This window comes from Phaenicophaeus curvirostris, chromosome 13 (assembly GCF_032191515.1).
Source record: "Phaenicophaeus curvirostris isolate KB17595 chromosome 13, BPBGC_Pcur_1.0, whole genome shotgun sequence".
In the NCBI taxonomy this organism is placed as follows: Eukaryota; Metazoa; Chordata; class Aves; order Cuculiformes; family Cuculidae; genus Phaenicophaeus; species Phaenicophaeus curvirostris.
Genome location: NC_091404.1, coordinates 13,751,862 through 13,775,645, shown reverse-complemented (window position 1 = coordinate 13,775,645; position 23,784 = coordinate 13,751,862). Strand labels below are relative to the sequence as shown.

At 40.5% G+C, this 23,784-nt stretch overlaps 1 protein-coding gene across 2 annotated transcripts in view; it reads right to left on the bottom strand.

Moving 5' to 3' along the window:
- STK26 (serine/threonine kinase 26) overlaps nt 1–21,301 on the bottom strand; it is a 30,664-nt gene extending 9,363 nt beyond the window's left edge. Inside the window, exons 1-4 of one of the 2 annotated variants that reach the window (XM_069868047.1) lie at nt 21,137–21,301; nt 20,959–21,044; nt 6,743–6,973; nt 126–182 (exon numbers count right to left, since the gene is read on the bottom strand). In XM_069868047.1, coding sequence (XP_069724148.1) covers nt 126–182; nt 6,743–6,973; nt 20,959–21,000 — 330 coding nt within the window. In that variant the 5' untranslated portion in view covers nt 21,001–21,044; nt 21,137–21,301. Of the gene's footprint in view, nt 1–125; nt 183–6,742; nt 6,974–20,958; nt 21,116–21,136 lie in introns of those variants that run through there. The other variant, XM_069868046.1, reaches the window with a different exon arrangement.
- Between the last annotated feature and the right edge of the window lie 2,483 nt (nt 21,302–23,784).

Below are 23,784 nucleotides of genomic sequence, written 5' to 3'. Positions count from 1 at the left end.
TTTGGAGCACTACAATGTAGCAGTAATGAAACATCAGATACCTCCAGCGAGCAGGTTTTACAAAGAGATTGGAAAGCACAATGAAATAAGGTTCACTAGTGCTTATAATGCAAAAAAATACTTACAAGATCCAAAGCTGACCCTCCACCCAAGTATTCCATTATTATCCATAGTTTTGTGCCCTGTAAAATAAGGCATGAGTTGTTATAAGTCCAAGGCTACCATAAAAAAAAAGAAATTATATATTTCAATAGACTACCAGCATACTGTTAGGAGAACGCAAATGCAGAATTCCATTAATCACAAAGTTGCATGCAATTATTTCTTGTAGAATGATGACAGAGCTCCTGTGCAAGATGTCTAAATGTCAATTAAAGTTTGACTTCTGTATTCAAAAAAGCAACAACCCACCACCACCACTTCCCCCTCAATCATTTTCCACTAAGTGGCATCTAAAACTACTCCGCCTAAGGATTGGAACTTAAGAGAAAAAAGTAATTTAGTTGTTGTTTAAGTTTAAGCAGCGTTTTAATGTGAGATTACGTTTTTTACAAAAGATTGCCTTTGCATTACAATTATTAATTCCAGTCATTTGTGATACAGAAGCTTCACAATTTTCATAGGAAACTTCCTTGTAGCATCACCACACCTCTCATCTGAGGAAAATACTCTGAATTACTTTTGAACAAGACAGTGAGCATGAACATGCTTCAAAGACAAGGGAAATTTAAAACCTAATGGAGGTTGCTGCTAGGTGCCTCTTACCTCCATGGTAATTGTGCAAATGTGTATCTAACATGTTCACAAGCTTCAAATTAAAGCTGCCATATCCAGCAAAAAGTGGGAACTTACAGTCCTTGAATACACGTGCACCTAAGGCCTCACATCCTACCACAAAACGTGCCAACTATCATAGAAGCAGCTCCAATTTTGACATACAAAACAGCACTACAACCACCAGCCGGAAGAAAAGGTACTGTGGGACTTGGAACCCTACAAAAATATTCAGGTTTCTGAATTTTTCAGATCAGAGGTTTGAAATTGGCCATTAAAAGGTCAAAGATAAGCACAATATAATTCCATTAAAAGTGTGCCTTAGGTGTCAAATCTTATTTACAGTAATATTGTAAAGCGGATGTATTCCTTCACTACCAGCAATGTGAATCTCAACCATTGTGAGAACACGAGTTTCTGCATTTTCTTTGTGGAGATGTCTTAACAACTAGAATATTCTTGCTACACTGATTTCTAGACACTGAATTTCCCTTCAGTATGCAGCTGCAAACAGTGGCGGGTTCATATAAACAAAACCAGAAAGATTTGGTATCTAATCTACAGGCTGTATGTTTCAAAACTGGGATCCTTCTGCCCTTGTCTGCCAGTTTCCTCCTATTTAAGAAGAAACCCAAATATTACTACAGGCTACTACTTTAAGGAATCTTGTGAATAAAAACATTTCTTAATTTAAAATAAAACCCAGTTATTAAAAATACTCAACTAAATCAGACAGGGTGAGGTATCACGCATACTGTTTCAAGTCTCCAGCAAATATTAGTGCTAGTTCCTTGTAACAAAGCACAAACTCATGGCAGAAGTACTTCTTAAAGGCTCTTGCATTCTGCACTGCATGCTGTGCTTGACTTAACTGCTTGACTAGTGACAGGAATCTAAAGAAAATTCAACAAGCAAATAAAGGTGCAGTTTCTGGAAGTACCACATCCAATTATCTTAACAAAGTGTGCTCTATTAAATTTATATGGAATTTAAAGCCCACACCATTTATGACAATCTATTCCAATATTATGAGATCAGCAGGGAAGGGCTGGCTAATTTTAGCAGTTTTTATAAAGCCCAACTTTGTCAGCTCAGAAGACCTGCAAGGAACTCCAGTTTTAGGCAAACATTGTGGTTACCAGACGTGCCTGGAGGATTTGACTGTTACTTGAAAACAGTATAGGGTGAAAATGAATAAGTACTGTGTTTCTGAAATGTCTCTAAGAAACTGCCACTATCCACTGTAACCGGGTGTGGATATTTTCTAGCCAGGCGTGAACAACCTTTTTCCTAGCTATTTTAGGTCAGCAAAGTATAAATAGACAATGTAGAACAAACAGTATCTTGTCTCAATGCTTTGCTGCACAAAGTTCTGTACAACTTTGATGGAAATCTGGATGCTACTATAGGAGTTCTCCGTATTCAAAGTTGAAAAACAGAATAAGCCTGCTTCACTGGCAAAAAGGAAGAGTAAGCCCAGGTGGCTCAAATAGTTACAAGGACAGATATTTAAACCCTTTGGCAGATGGTACAAATAAGGAAATCAATCATGAAATTTGAGTCATCAAGATTTCTCTCTCTATGGGATGAGATGGGAAGTACAGCTCAAGTATTGTACCAAGCTTCATGAATTTGCCTAACCAAAACATGCTAGAACGAGGGTAACTTAATACCCTTAATCTTTTTCTTGCCTGACCCGACAACTTAGTAACACTTTTACAAGCCATTAGGCTTGAAGAAAACACTCATTTTAGCAATCTAACATAACTCTTTCAGGAGAACCCTCCCCAGCGAATGTTCTATTTATTGAGATGCACTGTTAATTGCAATCAAAGTGCAATACAGGATGAAGAGACAAATTTAGATCCTGACAAATATGAACATCTACAGACAGCTACATCAGGATTTAAGTTATCTTCCAGCTATAAAAGTTGCATTAATGCAGCCATAAGCTTGTACAATTCTACACGCATTTGTGAAAGATAATACAAAGGTAAAACATTTTACTACCATAAACAAATGTGTTTATTATATTACATTCTTTGACCAGATATATGCTTGTACATCACCTACAAATATGTTTAGAAAAGACTACTACTCTCGCCAGACACTCAATGAAAATTTAAGAAAAAAATTACTAATATTTAACCTCTAAGATTACTTCAATGACAAACTCCCATTCAAGCCCTGAAATTCAAAATATACAGGTACCCCAAATTAGGGTTTTACACCTTTGTGTCACAGTAACTGAAAACTGGTGTCACCTTTATCCCAAGAACCTCAAGGAGGTAGACACTGCCATCTTCTACCAACAATAAGGTTTTTAAGGAGTTATCTGATAACAGACAAATAACACTGCACTGTTAGGTAAAAACGTTAAGTGACTGTCTATATTTTTAAAATCACATTTACAAGTCAGATGTAGAAGCTGTAGCTAATGAGCAGCTAGGCTGGACAACATGAGTATCTCACACTGCATCAGCTGAGCTGACTATGTTACAAATTAGTAAGTCAAGTAATTGAAATAAACTCTTCTCCTTCCCCCTTTCAGCAGCCCAAATGCCTGAAAGAGCCTGCATGTAGCTGGTAAGCCTCAGGCCCCTAGAGACTGGCCCACCCCAGTCAGTGGGATGATGAGAACAATCTGCTTATTCAAAGCTTGACTAAAACTGGTTACAAAAATCAAGAGTAAGTTACAACAGAAGATGTTCCATTACAGTCCAACATGATGAACTGAGGCCTACATGAAAAAACCTGAAGCCAACACATGGTCTCAGCTGCAGTTTCTTCAAAGTAAACACTATCAAATCTTGTAGTGTTTAGAGATTTAAACCAGATCTAGATTATTCGACTCAAAAATATCAATAAAGTTTTGCAGGCAACACGAATGCCTTTGCACTGAGGGTTTGCTTTGGTATCGAGTCAGGAAAATATTAAGTCCCTGATTTAAACAGATTCAAATGTTTCTAATGCCATCCTCAGAGCTTCAGAGAAAGCTACATGTTATTTTCAGATCATGCTCGTGGAATAGAAGTGAGCAGACTGACTCAACTGTTCTGGTTTCCTGTAAATCAAGATGCAAAGGCAAAAAGAAAACTCTTAAATTTTGAGATAACTTCTATTCACTCTATACTTATGCTCTTTTTAGCCACTACCTTAAAAGGTATTTCTAGGAATATTTTCACTGTTCTTTATATATAAAGCTTAAGAGTTCATCAACAAGCCTACGGGACCACATTTATTCTGACCTTCACACCAGTCATATCCATAGCCAACTGTCATTAATCTCTGCAACCAAGAAGTTTGCTTTGTAAGAAAGAAGATGTCTCAATTTTCAGAATTTGCCCTCAGTATTCTTTAACCTTTAATTATAAATTCACCTAGTACACATCTGTACCTATTCCACTGTTTCCAAGAGATGATAGAGAGAAATTACACTCTGAATGAACTACTACACAGCTAAAAACTTAGGCTGACAGCCATTCAGCTACAGCAATTAAGAAAACAAGTAGGCAGATAAAGCTCTCAAAATACCTGCTATTAATAAAAAGAAAAGGCAGCATAAAAGATTCTTTGCACATTTAACAAAGCTAATACACTCTTTCTTCTGAGGGATCTCAAAAAACCTAGTATTAGTAGTCAAGGATAAAACTAGCCTGAGAAAAATCTAGAGCCAAGACGCTACTTGAACAGTTGTTTTATTTATTTATTTTTAATTACAGAACTAAAATTAATCTTTTATTTGTGAATATTTATATTTGCTCGCTTGGGGAACAGCAAGTAGCAGTCTGGGATGAAAAATACTCCTGCGAATCGTAGTTTAGGTTTTTTTGTTTTGGTTGGGTTTTTTTGTTGTTTTTTTTTAAAATAGGAATTTCTTAAAAGAATGGGAAGGTAACCAAAATTCCATAGACACTTCCCCAAGTTCCACAAGTAGAAATTTTCCATCCTCAAAAGTATAAGAAGTGTGAAAAATACAGTTCAGCATTAATCTTTCAGAATGTATCCATTTAGAAATGAAATGGAAAGAACGCAAAGAGTTGTGGGGAAGTGTTGCAGCATTAACATGATCCTGACTTGCCAGGAATTTTTTAAAAGAAAGAAACCCTAACCAGACGCTGATAGTTTTATACCACTGATAGAATAACTATACCTACATACCTAAGAAAAGGGGTAAAAAGGAAATGACTCGCATAAGGCCAAAAATTGCTGTGATGCTCTGATGCTTAGGCAGATTTGCAATGCCTTGTTTGTTTTCAGTACCTATGTTGCTGTAATAATGAAAAGACCATTTCCTTTCCCTATTCAATTCATGACTTAAAGCTTTCTCCACCCACCACCCCTTAAAAAAACCCAAGCAAACAAAAAATCAAACCAAACACATCTCCACCTAACCAAGGTTTCATTTCCCCACTTAAAGCTGCTGAAATTGCTGTTTAGTTCTAAAGTTTAACTCAACACTTTCCCAAGCAAAAACGTTTTCCAATATTTCCCTCAATCTGTTTGTACTTCCAGGGCAAAGAACTGAGCTTTTACAACACAAAGTTAAAATAATAGATACACAGGTGGATAATATCTAGGACTGAGCTCACCACAAACAAACAAGAGACTAAAAAAGACTGATCGTGTCTGTGTCTGCAGTACCATTTGTGCACTGCTCCAGGGGACCATAGCTGGATGAATTCAAAGTTATCTTGAGAACCATCTTGTTCTAATACACTATGATGTGGGAAAGTAAATGCTATACCTCAGAGCTCTATCACTTAATAGCTAAGAAAACGCAAGTCCTGTGGATTGAGCCCAGTGAAGAGAAGACCAGACATCAGTGACAAATTTTATGTTCGCTTCAGCACGAAGAACCCATAGAATACTGAGTAACTAAGCAAACAGCAAAGCCTCCACAGCTGTCTTATCTTGGTCCTAATGCAAATTTAGTATTTGGAGTACAGAAAATTAAAGTACCCACTTAAAATGAAAATATTTTAAATGGAATACTTTGGCAATATAAAGATCAAAGAATCTCCAAAGAATACTACTAAATAAATTCTGCAAAAACTTTTATGGTATTGCTGAAAGATACAGTGCAAGTATGACACAGGAATATTTCTAAGATCTGTCTTTAGAATAATGTAAAAAACCCATTATACCTTAAGTAGCCAGAAATGCTGTGGGGTGGGGGTAGGAAGGAACAACCACCACACACAGAAAACCCACCAACAAAAAAACCCCCAATCCTAAGCAAACAAACACACATAAGCAAAGCACCTCCCTCCCAACATTTGAGATAGCTCTGACCATGGTTAACACTTTAGCTTTCATTAAATGGTTTCAGTTTTCTTAACAATTCATCTAAAGCACGTATGTAGATCATGTAAGCAATATTTAAAGGTGATCAGACCTGGCCAGTTCAGCAAGTTGAAAAGACTTGCTTAACATTTTGGATTTCTGTAGATTTTCACTGTTGTTTGTGTTTATAAATAATGCCTTCCGTAACACTTCACACAGTGCTTACATAACTGCAGATGTCAGTTTTCCTTTGTCTCTGGCCTACTATGCTGCATCATTACCAACATAACTCTACATGGTGTAGGGTGTCTTTCCAAATCAGAGAAAGGCTTTTTTTCTATCGCTATGACAGTGTGTTTTTCTTCCCCAGAAAGCCCATAAAACTGTGCTAGAGACTGCAGAGGCTGGAGAGAAAGCCAAGGTCCAAAAGCAATAGCAATGACACAAGGAATGCTCTATCAGCTCCGTTCATCTCTAGTCATTTTGTGCAAATTCCAGCTTCAAAGAAAAAGCAGCAAAAGGAGCAAAACAAGGTGAAAAGCTCTGTTCAAACAAAATAAAAAGCCTACTAAAAAAAAGGTCAAGCTGGCATGGTAACTATTCCTCAATACTGGAATTTTTTTCCTAGCAGCATTCAAAACAACAGGGTGTTAGCAAATCTTTGTGCGGTACTATACATTACCTTTAAATATGATCCATAGTATTTTGTTACGTAAGGACTATCACACTGACTTAAAACAGTTATCTCTTGCTGTATATCTTCTATTTCATCTTCTGCTTCCTCAAGGTCTATGATTTTTATAGCAACCACTTGCTGTGACCGATTATCAATTCCTTTAAAAACTTCACCAAAGGAACCTTTCCCAATGCGTTCCAGTTTTGTGAACAGTTCTTCTGGGTCTGCTCTATGGTTCTAGGAAAAAAAACAAAAGAGAAAAAAAAGATAAAAGTAAATTAAGAACTCATATAAGTTATTAGCCCTTACTACTTCCCAAGAAGCGCATCATCCAGGTTTATCATCACCAGAAAGCTCACATCAGATAAATTTACGTCCTGCACAATAACTTCTAACTCAGCTATTAGTTACAGGACATATATTACACAACTACGTCAAAAGTAAATGAGCCTCACCAGGGAGGGAATCATGTACAAACCTCATTTCATTTCCCCACATAAAAACCCTTTAAAATGAAAGAATAAAGCTGTTGAATATTAATCCTATCTGTGCGGTAATTCAGAAGACTTCGGAATGCAATTATTGGCACACAAGCACCAACTTCATCACCCAGGCAGAAAAGGCCAGGCTTTCTACCTTTTAACTCTAAAATGCTCATTTTCAGAAAAACTAGCTTCATTTTGAGCCATGCTTGGAGCCTGGGATTCCAGGAATTACTCATGCTAAATAATATCTGTTATTGATTTGAGATGAAACCTGAAATACTTCCAGACAGATAAAACAAAAGCCATTTCATCACAGACAGCCAGCTAATCCGATCCCTCACAAAAGCCTGATGAATTCAAAGGGCAACATTTAGGTTTCTCTTGAAGAGAAAACTTAAACAGATAATTCATCTGGGCTCCCCAGCAAAAACCTGCATCCCTCAATCCTATACATCCACTTAACATCATCGACAAAACAGGTCAGGCTTCCAAACTCTCTCTCCGGAGCGACTTCAGGTGAATCAGAGCTTTAAAGGCTATTTTAACTTCCAAAAACTCCTAAAGCCATCACGTGGGAGTGCTGGAGCATAGGCTGGGATTGACACTGCTGGGCTTCTTAAACCACAGAACTCCATGGACATCCCTGGGAGAGAGAGGTAGAACAGAGGGGCATCGGAGGAGAACAAACTGCAGGACTACCAGAAGCAAAAGTAGTATCTTTCTATTCTGAGAAAATCCTCTCACAGCCAGCAAAGTCAGCTTTACAGCTTCTGTTATTCACCAAGGCTGCCGAGGAATTGTAGGCTACTCTGGGATAAGGACAAATATTCCTGACCAACTACAGCTAATATTAAGAAAATGTCCTTTGGAAAGGCTTCACATCTGCAACATACATAATGGCCTTAGAACAAAGACTGTAGTTTGAAATTGATTTGCTTTTACCTTTCTTAATTCCCTTATCTTTCAGATTATTGTTCTACAGGAATGTTTTTCTACAACTAACAAAAAAACCCCCACACAACCCCCAAAACTTCGTTTGAAAAGTAGTCTTTTCAAAGGCAAAGATATATTTCTGCAATGCAGTAAGCCTATCCTCCTTCTCCTGATACAGAGGGTGTGTGTGAGTATACACAGTCCCAATATACACCAATACATTTTCTCAGCACAGTTAGCAGCTAAGCTTCTAATACCACAGAAATCCAGACTTCTAACGGTATTAACACTCCTGAGCAAAATGAACAAATGTTATTCTCTATTCTTTCAGAGATCTTCATCAAATGGGAAAAAGGTTTAGAAGCTTTCAAAGTTGCCTGGATGAATAATTGTGGGGGGTTTGGTTAAAATAAATACTGGTTTCTATGGGAATCACCTCTGTTGGGCAGCAGATGGTAACAGCACAATAGACAGTGTATGGACTCCATCATCACCTCTTGGAAGATAACACCTATAAGCGGACAAATCAGGAAGGGGATCTATTGCTCTTCCCCTCCCTAAGCCAGTTTCCTCAGGCAAAAGCAGCAACAAGTATGACAAGCACAGGCACATTCGCATGCCAACTTCGATCTCTGCAGCATGAGTAACAATACTAGCATGAGCGTGACAATACAAGCCTTCTGCATAGCTTAGTAAGTCCACCATTTCACCAGTCCAGCACAAACACACAGACTGTGCTAGCGTTCAGTAAAATCACTCCTCTTGGCCGACCATGTGCCATTCCTGCATGTCTTGATGCACATACGTAATACGCACACACAGAGTCATAGGATCACAGCCTAACTTGACTTGGAAGGGACCTCAGGAGGTCATCGAGTCCAACCGCCCAGTCAGAAGCCCCAGATGAAGAGCACTATAATGTAATTTTTGCCAGTATACCTGCAGTAGTTGCACGAAGTATCCTGTCAATACAGCTTATATAAGCATTTTCTTTTCATTCCAATGAACACGGCTATGCAGTGCCCTGGCTGCATTCCGCTACAAGACTGACCAGCTGACTCACCTTGCCATCTCTGACCCTTTTTTTACATACCCATTCTCCAAATTCTGCATTCTTCCTTTGAAACTAAGTTAAAGCACATTTGAGTATCTAACTTGCAGGATTATACAGATATCTCATAAGACACACAAAATTAGAAGAAACAATATATTAGACTGCTTCATGATCTGTCAGTATAGGACAGCTTTTTCACAGAAACAGGCCTTCAGAGAAGGTTCATTAATTAATTTAATTTAAAAGTACTGAGTGCAACTGGCTGAAAAACCAAAGCTTCAAAGAATCTTCCACAGAAACTGAACTTAGTGTCTTGTATCTAAGAAAATTCAAACCAGAATCTTCTAGGTCTTCCAAAGCAAATAATTTAACATAGTCGTGTGAGATTTCTTCAAGGTAGTCCGTCAACATGAAAACATATATCCTGTTGTCTTAATAGTATTCTAAAAGCTGACCCAGAAATGCTGATACAGCATCTTAATTTTTAAGCATCTCCCAGGTGTTACTAGGAACAGAAGTTGCCTTAAAACTGTAGCAGTACTACAGAATAGTTCACCTGCATTGGGAGACATCAAGCAAACAGGTCTTTGGTAAAGATGCAATAATTAGCTCAAAAGTTTTATACAAGGTTGGTAAGAGAAGACTAGAGTATCTACTCTCATGTTTTTCAAGTATCCTCTACTGCGGCACCGTAACATGTAGTGGTATCTGTGGAAGCTACCAGAACTACCTGTATGTTCAAAAATTTCAAGCAATTGCTCACTAAAATAAAAACCTGATCTTCATAGCCAGGGAGAAGTCAAAGGTTAACTATAATGAAAAGAGCTACCTCACAAAAAGGTTGAGGAAAAGGAGGAGGCTATGTTATGGCAAAACATTCAAAACCAAATGAAACAACCCACCACCAAAAAACCATTCCAGTAATTTGTTGTACAGCCTCACAGTTACATTAGTCTGAAAATGCCGGATCAGAAACATATGCCAACTTTGCTGCTGAAAGCAGCACGCAGTGCACCATTTCTCTTCAGTCCCACTGACTGCACTGCCTGAATTATAGCTAACAATAAAATAAAATAGCAATTATGAGGCCTTGTTTATTATCTGCAAGATCTCCAAGACACCTTTTATAGCGTATGAACGAACACCTGAAATACAATAGTCAAAAAAAGACACTTGAAAATCAACAAAAGAAAAACAGAATAAAAGACACTTAATGTACTCTCAGCATTTATCTGACTCTTACAAAATACTGCATCTGGGTTGAATATCTTGAAATCATAGGTAACGGTAATCAGCTCATTCACAGACATTTATCTGCGTATCAGAAAGAAAACTTCTGAGGTACTTTTTCTGTTCACACCCACAAAACCCCTGAAATTAAGAGAGAGTAGGATTGGTAAACCTGACAGGCTATGGGACTTTTTAGAGTAATGTCTTAATCAACAAATACATTCTTTCTAGTTGAATATCTTTCCACACACTATCTGCATGCAGTTTCAGATATTTTACATATATATTAATTATGCACCACACATTCTATTATATAACAATATATACTAACATATATATATTTCCATATTTGACCTGCAAAGGAACATTTTGCTGCTTTACAATAAAGTCACTATAGGTAGTGACAGATTTTATTTTAAAATACTATTTTTATGCCTATTTTATTTTAAAATCCTATTACAATTAAAGTTACTCACATAAACAGTGCCACAGGCACATGTCTATATACATAAAAATGTAACTAGTTTGACACTAATGAAGGCATAAGTGCAGATCCATTATTACTTATGAAGAATCAGAAAAAAATGAACCCGCAGACATTCAAAACAAGGGTGGAACCTATAGACATCTTTATTCTCCACCTTGTACACACATTCCTGATTCACAGCGATTTTTGCATGTAACTGAACTGATGCTACCCTCTAGCCCTATTCAAAACTCAAATATCAGGATAGCAGATACTCCATTATATTTATGGGAACTGTATGATACTGAAGGAAATTACTTCAACAACACAATTTGATTTTATAAATTATCAAGCTTATACATTATCAAGCTTTCCTACACAGTAGGTAGCAAACACTAGATCCAAGCTTTGCAGTCCTTAAATGGGACATGATCTCCTTTACAGCCTTTATGAAACATTTCCCTTATTTACTGAAAACCTGTGAACTTCAGTATAAAGAAATAAAAAAAATAAAGCAAACCCACCCATGTGGCTTTGTTTTCATCAAGTCAGCCACAAGGTGAGCTAACTGAAAATTCAAAGACCGTTATGACTTTAAAAATCAGCATTCAAACCCACGTATTCTGAGATTTTTAAGGAAAGAGTCACCTTCATCTTCAAACCACCTCTGACCTGTGGCAGATGCAAGCTGTCAGTTGTATGCTGTGCTGAAAATGGAAGCTACTGAACTCACTTCCTCTATTCTCAGCCATTCTCCCACTTTGGTAACACAACATGAAGCAGCTTAGGAAATAGCATAAACACACAAAAAGAAAGAACAGCAACACATCTCTCAAAGATTAGCTTTTTGACACAGGCAATCACAAAAATCTACACCAATTATTTTTGATGTATTCTGCACTGAGGAAAAGAGATATAAGGAGAAATTTTTCATGCTAGTGAGCTTCCCTGTAAGTGAACATCCTTACATTTCAAATGGAGTCCCAATTCGGTTCCATTCTAGGTATCAATATCTTATAACCACCTAGTACCTTAAAACCACCCCTCAAACCACTGCATACAGCTGCGTATCCTTCAGTCTGCTCACATTTGAGGAGCACCTACCAAGAGTCAGAGGAATTAAGGAGGGAGGGGGGCACAAATCATGTGTGTAGGTCTTTACTATAATTTGAAGATGTAAGTGGCTGAACGCTTGATAGCTAGAAGGATGGACACCCTTAGATGGAGACAGAAGTCAGCTCAACAAATCAACAGGTTCTGGTACCCCAAAGCGTTCCAACTCTATTCTGCATTTATTGGAGTTCAACAAGCTGAGCTTTCAAAACAATCTCCTTTGTTGAACAGTGCACGACAAGTGATTGCTGAGTGGGTAATTAACCCACCCCAATTAACTACCACCTGCACACCAGAATAGAAGTCAGAAGATAGAAGGCTACTGCAACTCCTTTTTGTCGAAGACCATTTGTTCTCTCAATTTTATGAACTGCTTTGAAAAAGAGAGACTACAAAAGCCACATCTAATAGGAATACGGAAAAACAACCTTTTATGGGCTGCAGCCTACTTTTAGCAGCACGCCTTCCCTTTCAGCAAGCAGCCTGCTTATCAGTACAAAAGCAATTTTTTTTTTATTTTGCCACACCCATTTAAAGGAATAACTACGTCAAAACTCTGCCAGCAATAAACTGTATCATTACAGCATTTAGACCATTTTCCTAATATTTAGGGGTTCGGTATCTACAGCTAAGTGGCTACATAAACTTTAAAAGTCTCCTCACTGCCCTGAGATGCCATTTTAGCATTATTTTTCTGTGCAAGTTAGAAAATAATACACAAATTTTTCCTCCTGTAAGATTGAACTGATACTAAAATCCAGATAGAATAAAAATAACACAAGATCCAGCATCTTACCTTGCCAGTTAATAAACTAGAAAGCAGCAACAAGACCTCAAAGTTTAACACACACAAGTATCTTTGTTAAAACTCTACTGACGTAGTCATCACTTATTTTCAGGCTAAACAAAACTAAGGCAAGGCAGAAACACACTGGTTGGAAAAGGATGGCTCCAAAACACAATGTGGGTTAAAGAGCAGGCCACAAATTTATTCACCACAGATACTCTGCAGGCATAATCACTGCCTGCAATGAACCCCCAGTGGGGGCCCACGACTAGAGGATATGGCACCATTCCATTAGCTTTGTCAGAGACCATTTTGAGAAAGGAAGGCAAACAAACCAATCTACTAGAATCCTAGATTTCTGTGCTCTCCCCAAGGCTAGACAACCACAAGCTTGAAAGCTGTACTGTACTCTCCTTTCGAATACTGGCCCCTGATCCTATCAATCATACTGGACCTGAAGCTATAAGAAGCACACAATGAAAAACCAGAAATACAACTCCAAAATGAGCTACAAAGGAAGCAAGAAACCTACCCTGCTAGAACCAACCTGCCCGTTGCAGGAAACTCCTTTTTCAATTACTTTGCAGTTCATTCATGGCATGGCAAAGCATCTAATTATATAAACAGCAAAGGGAAGGGGGAGGGGAGGAAGAGAAACACCCTGAAAAAAATACAGATTCTTCTTGCCAACTAGGCTGGAAGAAAGCTGTGCAGGAATGTAAAAATGTTCTTGCTATCACCAGCTGCCAGATGACACCTTCCTAGGTGAGAGATCAGTAACAAGATCATCTTGCTCCCCTTGTAATTCTTTATTTGTATTTAATTGAGTTAAATCAGTAGAAATTCAATCTTTTTCATTCAGTGTTTCACACTTAAGTACTTCACAACATTCATGGTCATTTCAAGCGCACAGTGTTTTTATTATTCTGCATTCAGCTCCCAACACAGAAGCCCTCACAACTTGACATCTAGTAAAGCATAGACACCATCTCTTCCACCCCCTCCAAGTCAACATTATTCAAATATTCAGAACATATCACTGTATCCAGTTGAAAGGAAAGCCTGCAAAAGATGAGGGAGCAGGAAGGAACAATAATAAAAAAAAAACCAAAAAAAAAAAAACCCAACAAGAACCAACCACCTACGTTCTTCAGGACTGAACAGATGGTTCTTGACTTCTGGTTCATGAAAGCAGTGAAGCCACCCTGGGCTCTTCAGCTCCTCCTTCCACAGCTCAAGTGTGAAACCTACAGATAACTAGCATTCCTCATTCCTTGTTCTCCTTCATCAGTGCACACAGAATTAACGCTTATCCAAGACAGATCATGCCACAAAGCTTTTCCAGATACACTGCCTCAATCAAGACCGTTCAAATATAGATTTTGGCAAGATAAACTTGGCTTCGTACTTCTGTGAGTCAACTACGCAGTTCTTAAAAGCATTCTTCATGAAGAAAGATCTAAGGTGCCGTGCTCTTTCGCAAGCTATGGACCTAATCAATATAACCTACCTCTGCAAAACCTCATACACCAGATATGAGGAAGAATGAGCCTGGTGAGCTACAGTTATCTTGTCAATCCTTTCATTAATAGATCCTCCAATTCAGCTCTTTTTGGCTTTCACATTTATTTGCCTAGCAATCCCTCTGGCAGAATGGATTTTGGAGAATATCACTAGATGGGCACCATTCCCGTGAGATTTAAGTCTACTTCAGAGCAAAGGAGAGTGCCCAGAGAACTTCACTTAATCAGCAGACCAGACTTCTTGTAGAACAAGTCTGAAAGTTTAAATTTAAAGAACAAATGACAGTTTTTTAAATGAAGTAGAAACTGTTGAGGCAGTATTGGTAATTACTGTAAGTCAGAAAGAAACAGCAGGATTTGGAACAGTGGCTTCTGACATGAGATACCTCACAAACTATTTCTTCAAAGACAACAAACATGCAGCCACTAATCACATCATGCTAGAAAACTATTTGTTACAGAAGAATTTCAAAATCAACTTTGTACTGTTCATCTCCAAACCCACCCCTCAAGCCCATCCTCAAACTCCTCTGTTAATTATTAAATTCAGTCCCTAAGAGTAAATGAAAGACAAAACAATAGTTTCTTATCACTTCTCAGAGTTCATGACTTCTTAAATCTGAAGGCAATCACCAAAGAGCAAACAAGTGGTAATTTACTAACAGGTTTAAAACACATCCTTTCACTTCTGAAGATGACTGAAAATCGTATTTTCAGGGCACTGAAAACAGCGAAAACTAAGGCTAATATGCTTACCTACCTTCCCTAAGGTGTGTCATAGGTCTTGTAAGACAAATACTGCTGCAAAGGCCCACTGTCTTCCCAGTGTACCACAAACTTATTACATCTAAAGATCCCCTCAAACTTAGCACCTAAAGAATTTTGTTTCTTTTTTTCAACAACAAATTGCAATATATTACTGAGGTACTGCTCACTATATACTCTCCTCTTTGAGGAAAAGGACAAAAGGGAAAAAAAAATCTTTCATCAAGACTTGTAAAGCACGACAATGAGACACAAGATTTCAAAAACAGCCCATGTCAATCTTTTCAATGTTAAATTCAACAGAAAATATCCACTACAGAATAAAAGAGCAATTACATATTTTGAAAAGCCTGTTTTCAGACGTAATGTTTTTACCTTTTGGGGGAAATTATTCTCTGCCCAAAATGTACAGTATATGATGGTACAGAACAGCAAAGAGACTAAGGTGAGAAAAGTTGAGTTTGTTTCGTGTGCTCTCTGCAGCTTCAGCAGATTTGCCTCTGAATTCCAGGTCAGTGCACTTAACACGTGTACAGAACTGTAAGATCTGCACAAAAAATACTTATAAAAGACTGCTGTGAATTTTTTCTCCTAAACCCGATAAAAGCGTCTGTTGAGTTCCAGCTGATTATACCTAAACAGCTCCCATCTATCACTTTCCAGAGCTCACACTATCCTTCCTCCTTTGATAACGCTAAGACAGTACAAGTATGACTGAGCCCTATTCTTCTTTGTCATCAGAATAACTTAGCACAACGGACAAGGTGCAAGAATCAAGTTCAGCTAATAAAACCTCAGCTGAGTTAGCAGACTACTATTAGGTATGACAGCTTGTACATCAAGCATGACCAGGAAAGAAACAACTATTGAATTCCAGAAATATTTTATCACATAACTGCTTCAAGGAGCAAAGAAGCAAGTTCTTTACAGGCCTTAAAATACTATCTTCCTGCAGTTTGCCTGCACTGTGGCTCAAAGCAAAAACCAAGGAACTGAAATTGGACAAGGCATTCATCACCAAATCACTGGAGTCCATCCTAGTTTAATCACAAGAAATCCCTGCTTTCTAGGCACTGTACAAGTCTCCTTGTGTCCTGCAAGTGTTAAGCTTCCCAGTTTCCTTTAAGTGATATCTCTAAATAAAGCCTTTTCAAACTCACTGTGGAACCACCTGGACGTGACTCAGTCCCTAGGAGAGGAAAGAGTTAACAGATCCTCAAATGCACCTTTCTTCAAAGGTTCAAGTTCCTCTGATGCCCACTTCTAAACAGCCACAGACTGCTTGCTCTTAACACAAGTCATATTCTTTCAACTACAATGCATAAGGTTTACTAGCAATCTGACACGCCTCCAGACTAGCAGTCAGCATCACACACAGAGAGCCCATTTCTACAGGTGTAGTAATTTCAGAGAAAACTAGAAAACTTTTTTTTTTGTCAATAAAGAAAGATCATTTCCAAAAGTAAATGCTACTTTTCCTTTAACCTTCCCATACCCATCCGATAACTAGACTCTAACCGATCTGACTCTGCAGAGAGAGACTCTCCTGCTGCCAGGCTCAGGTTGTTCAGCAAGCAGCACCCTACAGCCAGGCTGTTAACTGGCATCACAGAGAGCAAAGCTCACCTTTACTTGGTAGTTTGTATTTAATCAAGCAGTCCTTCAATTCTGAATCAAGAGTACACCGGCTGACAGGTCACATGCTTCTAGCTGCTCTGCTTTTAGAGGAAGTTAGGCTTTTTATTGCGAGATAGTCTGAATGCCAGTAAAAACAGATGGAGATCAGGTCTAAATAACCTTTCTGGCTGCACTCAAGACTACTGCCATACATGATCAGGGGATATCAACAAAACCACGAGAAGGTAAACAAAAAAGTGTTTCAATAAGTAGCACAGCTGAGATAAACAGAAATAAAGCCCCAAATCAGTTTCCAAAAACGTGCATACTGAGAAGAAGCACAAATGAGAAGAACATTTCCATCAGTTAATGAAAGAATATTTCACAGTTTTAAGATAACAAATTAGAATAGCGAAAGAGAAAGTTCATACATAAAAACTCTACCAGCTAAAAAAGGCATTTATTACTTGAGCGATAATCCATCGCTGACATTTAAGACTAGTTTGGAATTTTAGGATGCTGACAGACAAAAAATTCCTCACTGTCCACCTTAAGAAGGCTAACTGTTGCTAACCTACAAGCTAACAGTTTCCAGCCTCTTTTATTTGCAAAGAGGTATTGGAGTACAGTACGATACGCTGCCACTAATGTAAGTTTATCAGAAATGCATCAACCTGGAATTACTGACATACTTTAAACTTTCTGATCACTTGAAACAAATATAACCCCCTGAACTATGCACTCTGACTGCCAGGACTGGAAAAAGTACAGGTAGGCTCTAATATCTCTCATGCAAGCCACATCCAGAAATGCTCTGTATGAGTTCAACAGGATTCCTTGACGATAGTGCCAGTGGACAAGTTTCTTAACTGTGAGATCTCAAAGCATTCCAGGCTAAGAACTAGTTTGAATACTTATATCACAAGGAACAAATTTACAGTGACATTACTGAATAAAAACCTCCAACCTGACATACAAACTGTGTTTCATGTAACCAGGACACCTAAACTATGCTCACGCAGCTCCATCAATCTTTAATTCTCCTCTCTAATCTTGGATTGTGTGTAAAATCCCATAATTCAGGGTATCATGCTCAGCTTCAGACTAGTTATTTTATACACTCACTGAGTACTTTGATTTTATTGAATGGGCTTAGAAGCTTGGCAGCTAGGTAAATTGACATCATACAACTGGATCAAGTGGAGTCTTTCCAAAGAAGCAAGGAAAACGAATGTGTTCAGGAAGTTGTTTGCACAGGCAAGAATTGTTAGGTATAACAAAACCAAGTTTTAAGGACAAACAACAGGTTAAACAGAACACAACCACTACATAAACAAATGGTTCTGAAACTACTCATAAGAGTGACAGATAATACTATCTCTGGGTCTTCCATTGTTGCCAGGGTACTGAAAAGCAGACTTTGAGTTCACCAAAATAACTCTATATGACTTTCTGTAACTTTCCATGTTTGGATTATTGTTAAAGGGAACCTGACTGTTCATAAGATGAAAGATCTTAAAAGAGTCAAAATAGATTCTGTTATACTTCGGTGATGAACTCTCAAGGTCCTCTTTCTGGAGTATGAGAATTACCTAACACATTATTTATGCATTTTTTTAAATTTCTTTTTTCTTGGTATAATGAAATAGAAGAGGAAAGTATAAGATGACAATAAAATTGAAAACTTCAAGCCTGTAACACATTTTCTGGCAAAGTCAGTTTTCAACTGTGATAGTCAATAAAATGCTTCCCTCAACACTGACTATAAAACAAGGGGCTTGACATTACAGGTACTTTCCCACAGTGATACCTTTAACACAACTACTAGATCTTCTTTCATCACAGAAGAGTCTTTATTCCTTCTTCAATCGATCAGCATGTATTAACTTAAACACTGAGCAGAAGCACGGATGCTTATACCATCACCTGGAAAACCCTGGCTGAATAGTTCAGACAGGTTAAAACAAACAAACAAGTCAACCCTTACACCGTAGACTACCACATGCTCCTAGAACAGTTTTGGTTGAGTTTTTCTTTTTAATTAAAGTCTACTGTATTACGACTCTTCTTTTAGAAGAGTGAGCAGAATAATTTTGCACCAAATTCTATTTCTTCTTATTCTAAGACTTTCAGGACTTGTGTAATAGTCTTCATAAAAAAGGCATCAAGGGAGAATGTATTTTAATTCTATGCAGCTGTACATATCTAACAGTTAAAAAAAATGCTTTAAACATACCGGCATGTGTTAAGGGGTCTGGGTTAAACTAACAACAATACTAGTGGAATTCAGTACGCTATTACATAAAGCTTATTGGAATAAAAAGGAAAAACAGAACCTTAAATAATTTCAAGGTCCTTTTGAGACGACGGAGCAGCTACAGAAAATAGGACAGCAACACATTAAGCAGATATAAAAATAAGAAATTGACAAAATTGTATTTTGAAACAGAAGTTTCCCAAATACAAACCCTAAAAAAAACCCAAAGCATGTAAATAGGAAAGCTCAGGCTAACACTTCTAAATCTTCTATCAGAAAATTTCTTTTATAATGTGCCAATATAACAGTAACCCTGACATATTCATGGAACAAGGAGGCTGAGAAAATGTGGTTCCTGTCTTCTTATATCAACAGAAAGTTGGTAGGTGACCTAAAGTTAACCTTTCAGAAAGCCTACAAACTATTAGAAATCAGAAAGATAAACCAGGCCTTGGTATCATAACTTGCTGAAATAAACATATAAACACTGTTTACGCATCAATCCTACACTTCCTAGATAACTGAACAAGAAAAATTTTAACTTTCTGTTCTGAACGCTGTGCTTGAGTACACAGAGCTTCTACGTCATTTGAACTGAAAAAACTTCCATTATAAAGGCATAATCACCTAAGAGAAAGCTTTGTCTGACAAGCAAAAACGAACATTGAAATAAGTTTGGTTCTCAGGTCCTTTACACCTAACAAAAGACCTCTGACCAAACTTATGTTAGATTGTCCAGCCAAGTAAGAATGAGGAGTCAGAGGCATTCTGCCGTTCCTAAGAAAATGCAAAGCTTGAAAATGAGACCAGGTCTCATCCCCAGGCGAAGAGACATCCAAGTTTCTGACAGCAAGCTGCCCGTTGCACCCTATCTCCACCGGAGCTGGAGTTTATCACCTTCCCATTAATGGCGAGGTCCTGGGGAAGCCCAGGGCGGTGGGGAAGCCCTGCGGGTGGCAGGCTTGCCAGCCAGGCTGGTAGGCTGTACACCCTGCCATTAACTCCATCTCGCCTTTAATCAGTTTTAGAAGCTCCTACGTGCTCCTGGATGCACGGCGGCCAACCCTGAACAAAGGGGGAAGGGGGAAAGGGGGGTAAGCTGGGGAAGGGAAGGGAAGGGAGGGAATAGGGAAAAGAAAGGGAGAAAAGGATGGGAAGGAAGGGAAAAGAAAGGGAGGGGGGAGAAGAGGGGGAAGAGGAGAAAAGAAAGGAGGCAAAGCAGGGAAGGGGGGGAATAAGAGAGGGGGGAGGGGGCGAATATAAAAAAGGGGGGGAGATAAAAAAGGGGGGGGAGATAAAAAAGGGGGGATAAAAAAGGGGGGGATAAAAGTGGGGGGGATAAAAGTGGGGGGGATAAAAGTGGGGGGGATAAAAGTGGGGGGGATAAAAGTGGGGGGGGATAAAAGTGGGGGGGGATAAAAGTGGGGGGGGATAAAAGTGGGGGGGGATAAAAGTGGGGGGGGATAAAAGTGGGGGGGGATAAAAGTGGGGGGGGATAAAAGTGGGGGGGGATAAAAAAGGGGGGGATAAAAAAGGGGGGGGATAAAAAAGGGGGGGATAAAAAAAGGGGGGGATAAAAAAAGGGGGGGATAAAAAAAGGGGGGGATAAAAAAAGGGGGGGGATAAAAAAAGGGGGGGGATAAAAAAAGGGGGGGGATAAAAAAAGGGGGGGGATAAAAAAAGGGGGGGATAAAAAAAGGGGGGGATAAAAAAAGGGGGGGGATAAAAAAAGGGGGGATAAAAAAGGGGGGGATAAAAAAAGAGGGGGGATAAAAAAGAGGGGGATAAATAAGGGAGAAAACAAAAGGGAGGGGGGAAGTGGGGGAAAAGACGGGGGTAAAAGAGATCGAGGGTAAAAGAGATTGGGGGGAGGGCGAGCCCTTCTCCCCGCCGCAGGTCCCCCCCGGCGCCCCCTCCCGCTCCGCGCCCGGCGGGGCCGCGGCCGCCGCTTCCGGGCCCCGCGCCTCCATTTTGGGCCGCGCCGGGGCTCACCTGCATGCCGGGCACTTGCACCGCCACGGGCGAGTGGGCCATGGCGGGGGCGCTGCTCCCCTCTCTCGCTGCCTCTGCGGCGGGGCCTGGAAGGACAAAGCGGCGGGGAGGCGGCGGCTTGAGCGCGGGCCGCGCCGCTCCCCGCCTCTGCCGCGCCTCGCCCGCCCCGCCCGCTCACCTCGCGGCGCCGCAACGAGCTGCGGGGCGGAGCGGAGCGGGGTCCCTAGCGCCGCGCTGCCCTGCCCGCCGCGCTCCCCATGCCCGGGACCCCGAGAGGCGCGCGGAGCTCACAGCGCCATGGCGGGGCCGCGGCTCCGCGGCGGCTTCCGGCTCGGCTCCGGCCTCGCGAGGCGGGGCCGCCGCTGCCCCCGCCTCCTCCGCCGAGCGGGGAGCGGGGTGCTGTGCCCCGGGCTGCGGCGGGGGCTGCGACAGGGTCCTGTGTCCCCTAGGCTCTGATGAAGTCCTGTCCTCACGCACACACTGTGACAGGGTCCCGTGTTCTCCCAAGCAGTGATGGGGTCCTGTCCCCCCCAGGCTGTGACAGGACCCTGTGCCCCCCAGGCTGTGACAGGACCCTGTGTCCCGAGGCTCTGATGGGGTCCTGTCCCCCCCAGGCTGTGACAGGACCCTGTGTCCCCCAGGCTCTGATGGGGTCCTGTCTCCCCCCAGGCTGTGACAGGACCCTGCATCTCCAGGCTATGATGGGGTCCCATGCCCCCCAAGGCTGTGATGAGGTCCTGTCCCCCCCAGGCTGTCTCAGTCTCTTGTCCTCATACACACGCTGTGACAGTCTTGTGCCCCAAGGCTGTTATGGGGTCCCATGCCCCCCCTCCCCCCCAGGCTGTCACAGGCTCTTGGCCTCATACACACCCAGTGACAGAGTCCCATCCATCCCAGGCTGTGACAGAGTCCTCTCCCCGCAGGCTTTGATGGGGTCTCGTCCACCCTAAGGTTGGCACAGGGTCCTGTCCTCTCCCCTAGACTCACAGGATTACATCTTCCCCAAGCTGTCCCAGGCTCCCGTCCCCCCAGACACTATCCCTACAGGCATTTAAAAGATGGGTAGATGAGGAAATGGCCTCAAGTTGCACCAGGGGAGGTTCAGATTAGACATCAGGAAAAAATTTCTTCACCAAAAGGGTTCACAAGCACTGGAACGGGCTGCCCAGGGAAGCGGTGGAGTCACCAGCCCTGGAGGTGTTTAAAAGATGGGTAGATGAGGAGCTCAGGGACATGATTTAGTAGTGGACAGGTAAGGTTGGACTCAATGATCCCAAAGGTCTTTTCCAACCAAATGATTCTATCATTCTATGACACGTAGTCTCATCTCCTTGTACCACTGCACTCCTGCATCCCAGGCTCCTGAACCCCAGAGAGGTCTAGGACAAGTCTCCACAGCCAGCTCTCTGTAGAACAACTCTACCTGGCCAACTGTCCACAGGGAGCTGCAAACCCTAACCGTAACCCTCCCTGCGCGGAATTATCTCCACAGAGAGTTGGCCTTGTAGAGTTGTGCTATGGAGAGATGGCCATCTCTGAGCCCAGAGACATGTAGCTGCAAATTATTGAGTAGATATTTTGTGGGTTTTATTTGCTTTTGTAACACAAAGAGGTGCTGTCTTCTTGACTCAGGACTCTCCGAATGCGTGCTTCTGTCCCTCAATGCCACCTTCATCCCCAGTGGGGTGGGCTGCCCCCCATGTTCTGCCAGGGCCTGGGGAGGAGAAAATAACAGTGTTTTCAAATGACATACATGAGTCACCTCTTCGTGTATGTGATTCACATTCCTGTACACAAAAGTTTTGCCAGTTACTCAAGCAAAGCTAAAAATTAACATCGTTTATGACGCTGGTCTTCATTCCTCTGAGCAAGAATATAAAATACAAGGGCCCATCACAAATATCCTCATGGGTATGGAAGGACCTCTCTCAGATTCACAGGTTTATAGGTCTAAAAGCCAAGGAAATGTAAGGTAAGCTGGATATGTTGGATGGCTGGCCATGCCAGAGCTACCCTGTTCAGAGGGTGAGTCTCTTCAGAAAGCATGTAAAGGAGGGCCGTCTCCCTCCCTTCTGACTGCAGAAATATTTCACTACAGCAAGGAACACAAAACACCTCTGTTTAAGGTAAGGTTGTGTTAAAACAGGCTAAAGCCAAGAATTTCAAAGTTAGGCAGTCTTTCCGTCCTTAACTCACTGTGGTTTGAACCGAAAAAACAAACTCACAGTGATGTTAGTTAAGGACAGGCTTGGGGCTCATGGCAGAATATATTTTTTTTCCGACTTGCCAGTTTATTAAGCCTTTACTGTTATTAAAATATTTACTTTCTTCTACACCTTTTAAAAAATAACATGACTTTAAAAGGCTTCTACGTGATAGTTACACGTCTAAGCTACCCAGGAGCCTTTAAGGAGTCATTTTAAGGGTGGAATATTTAAGGTAAGTAATTTCTGAAAGCTTATTATATACTTAAATTAAGAAAATGTTTTGGATTAACAAATCTTTAGGAAGAAAGAGGAATTTCTACTGAGAAAAAGCTTTCTTAATTATGTACAGTAAATGAATGAACATCCGCTCATGGAACTTTTGAATCCTCCCCGCTTCATTCTGCTTAAACACACTTAAATAATTTCTCCTTTCAATGTTCTTTAGAACACGACCCCTGAAAAAAATCCTGACAAATCAAATACGAGGATTTTTATTTCATGCTACTAATGCATTACCATCCCCCTGCTCCTCTTCTCGCTCTGAGGCTCTGCTTTTCTTTTTCTATCCATTCCTTACCTTGATTTTCTCCCCAGAATCCCTCTAACTGGTTATCTCAGC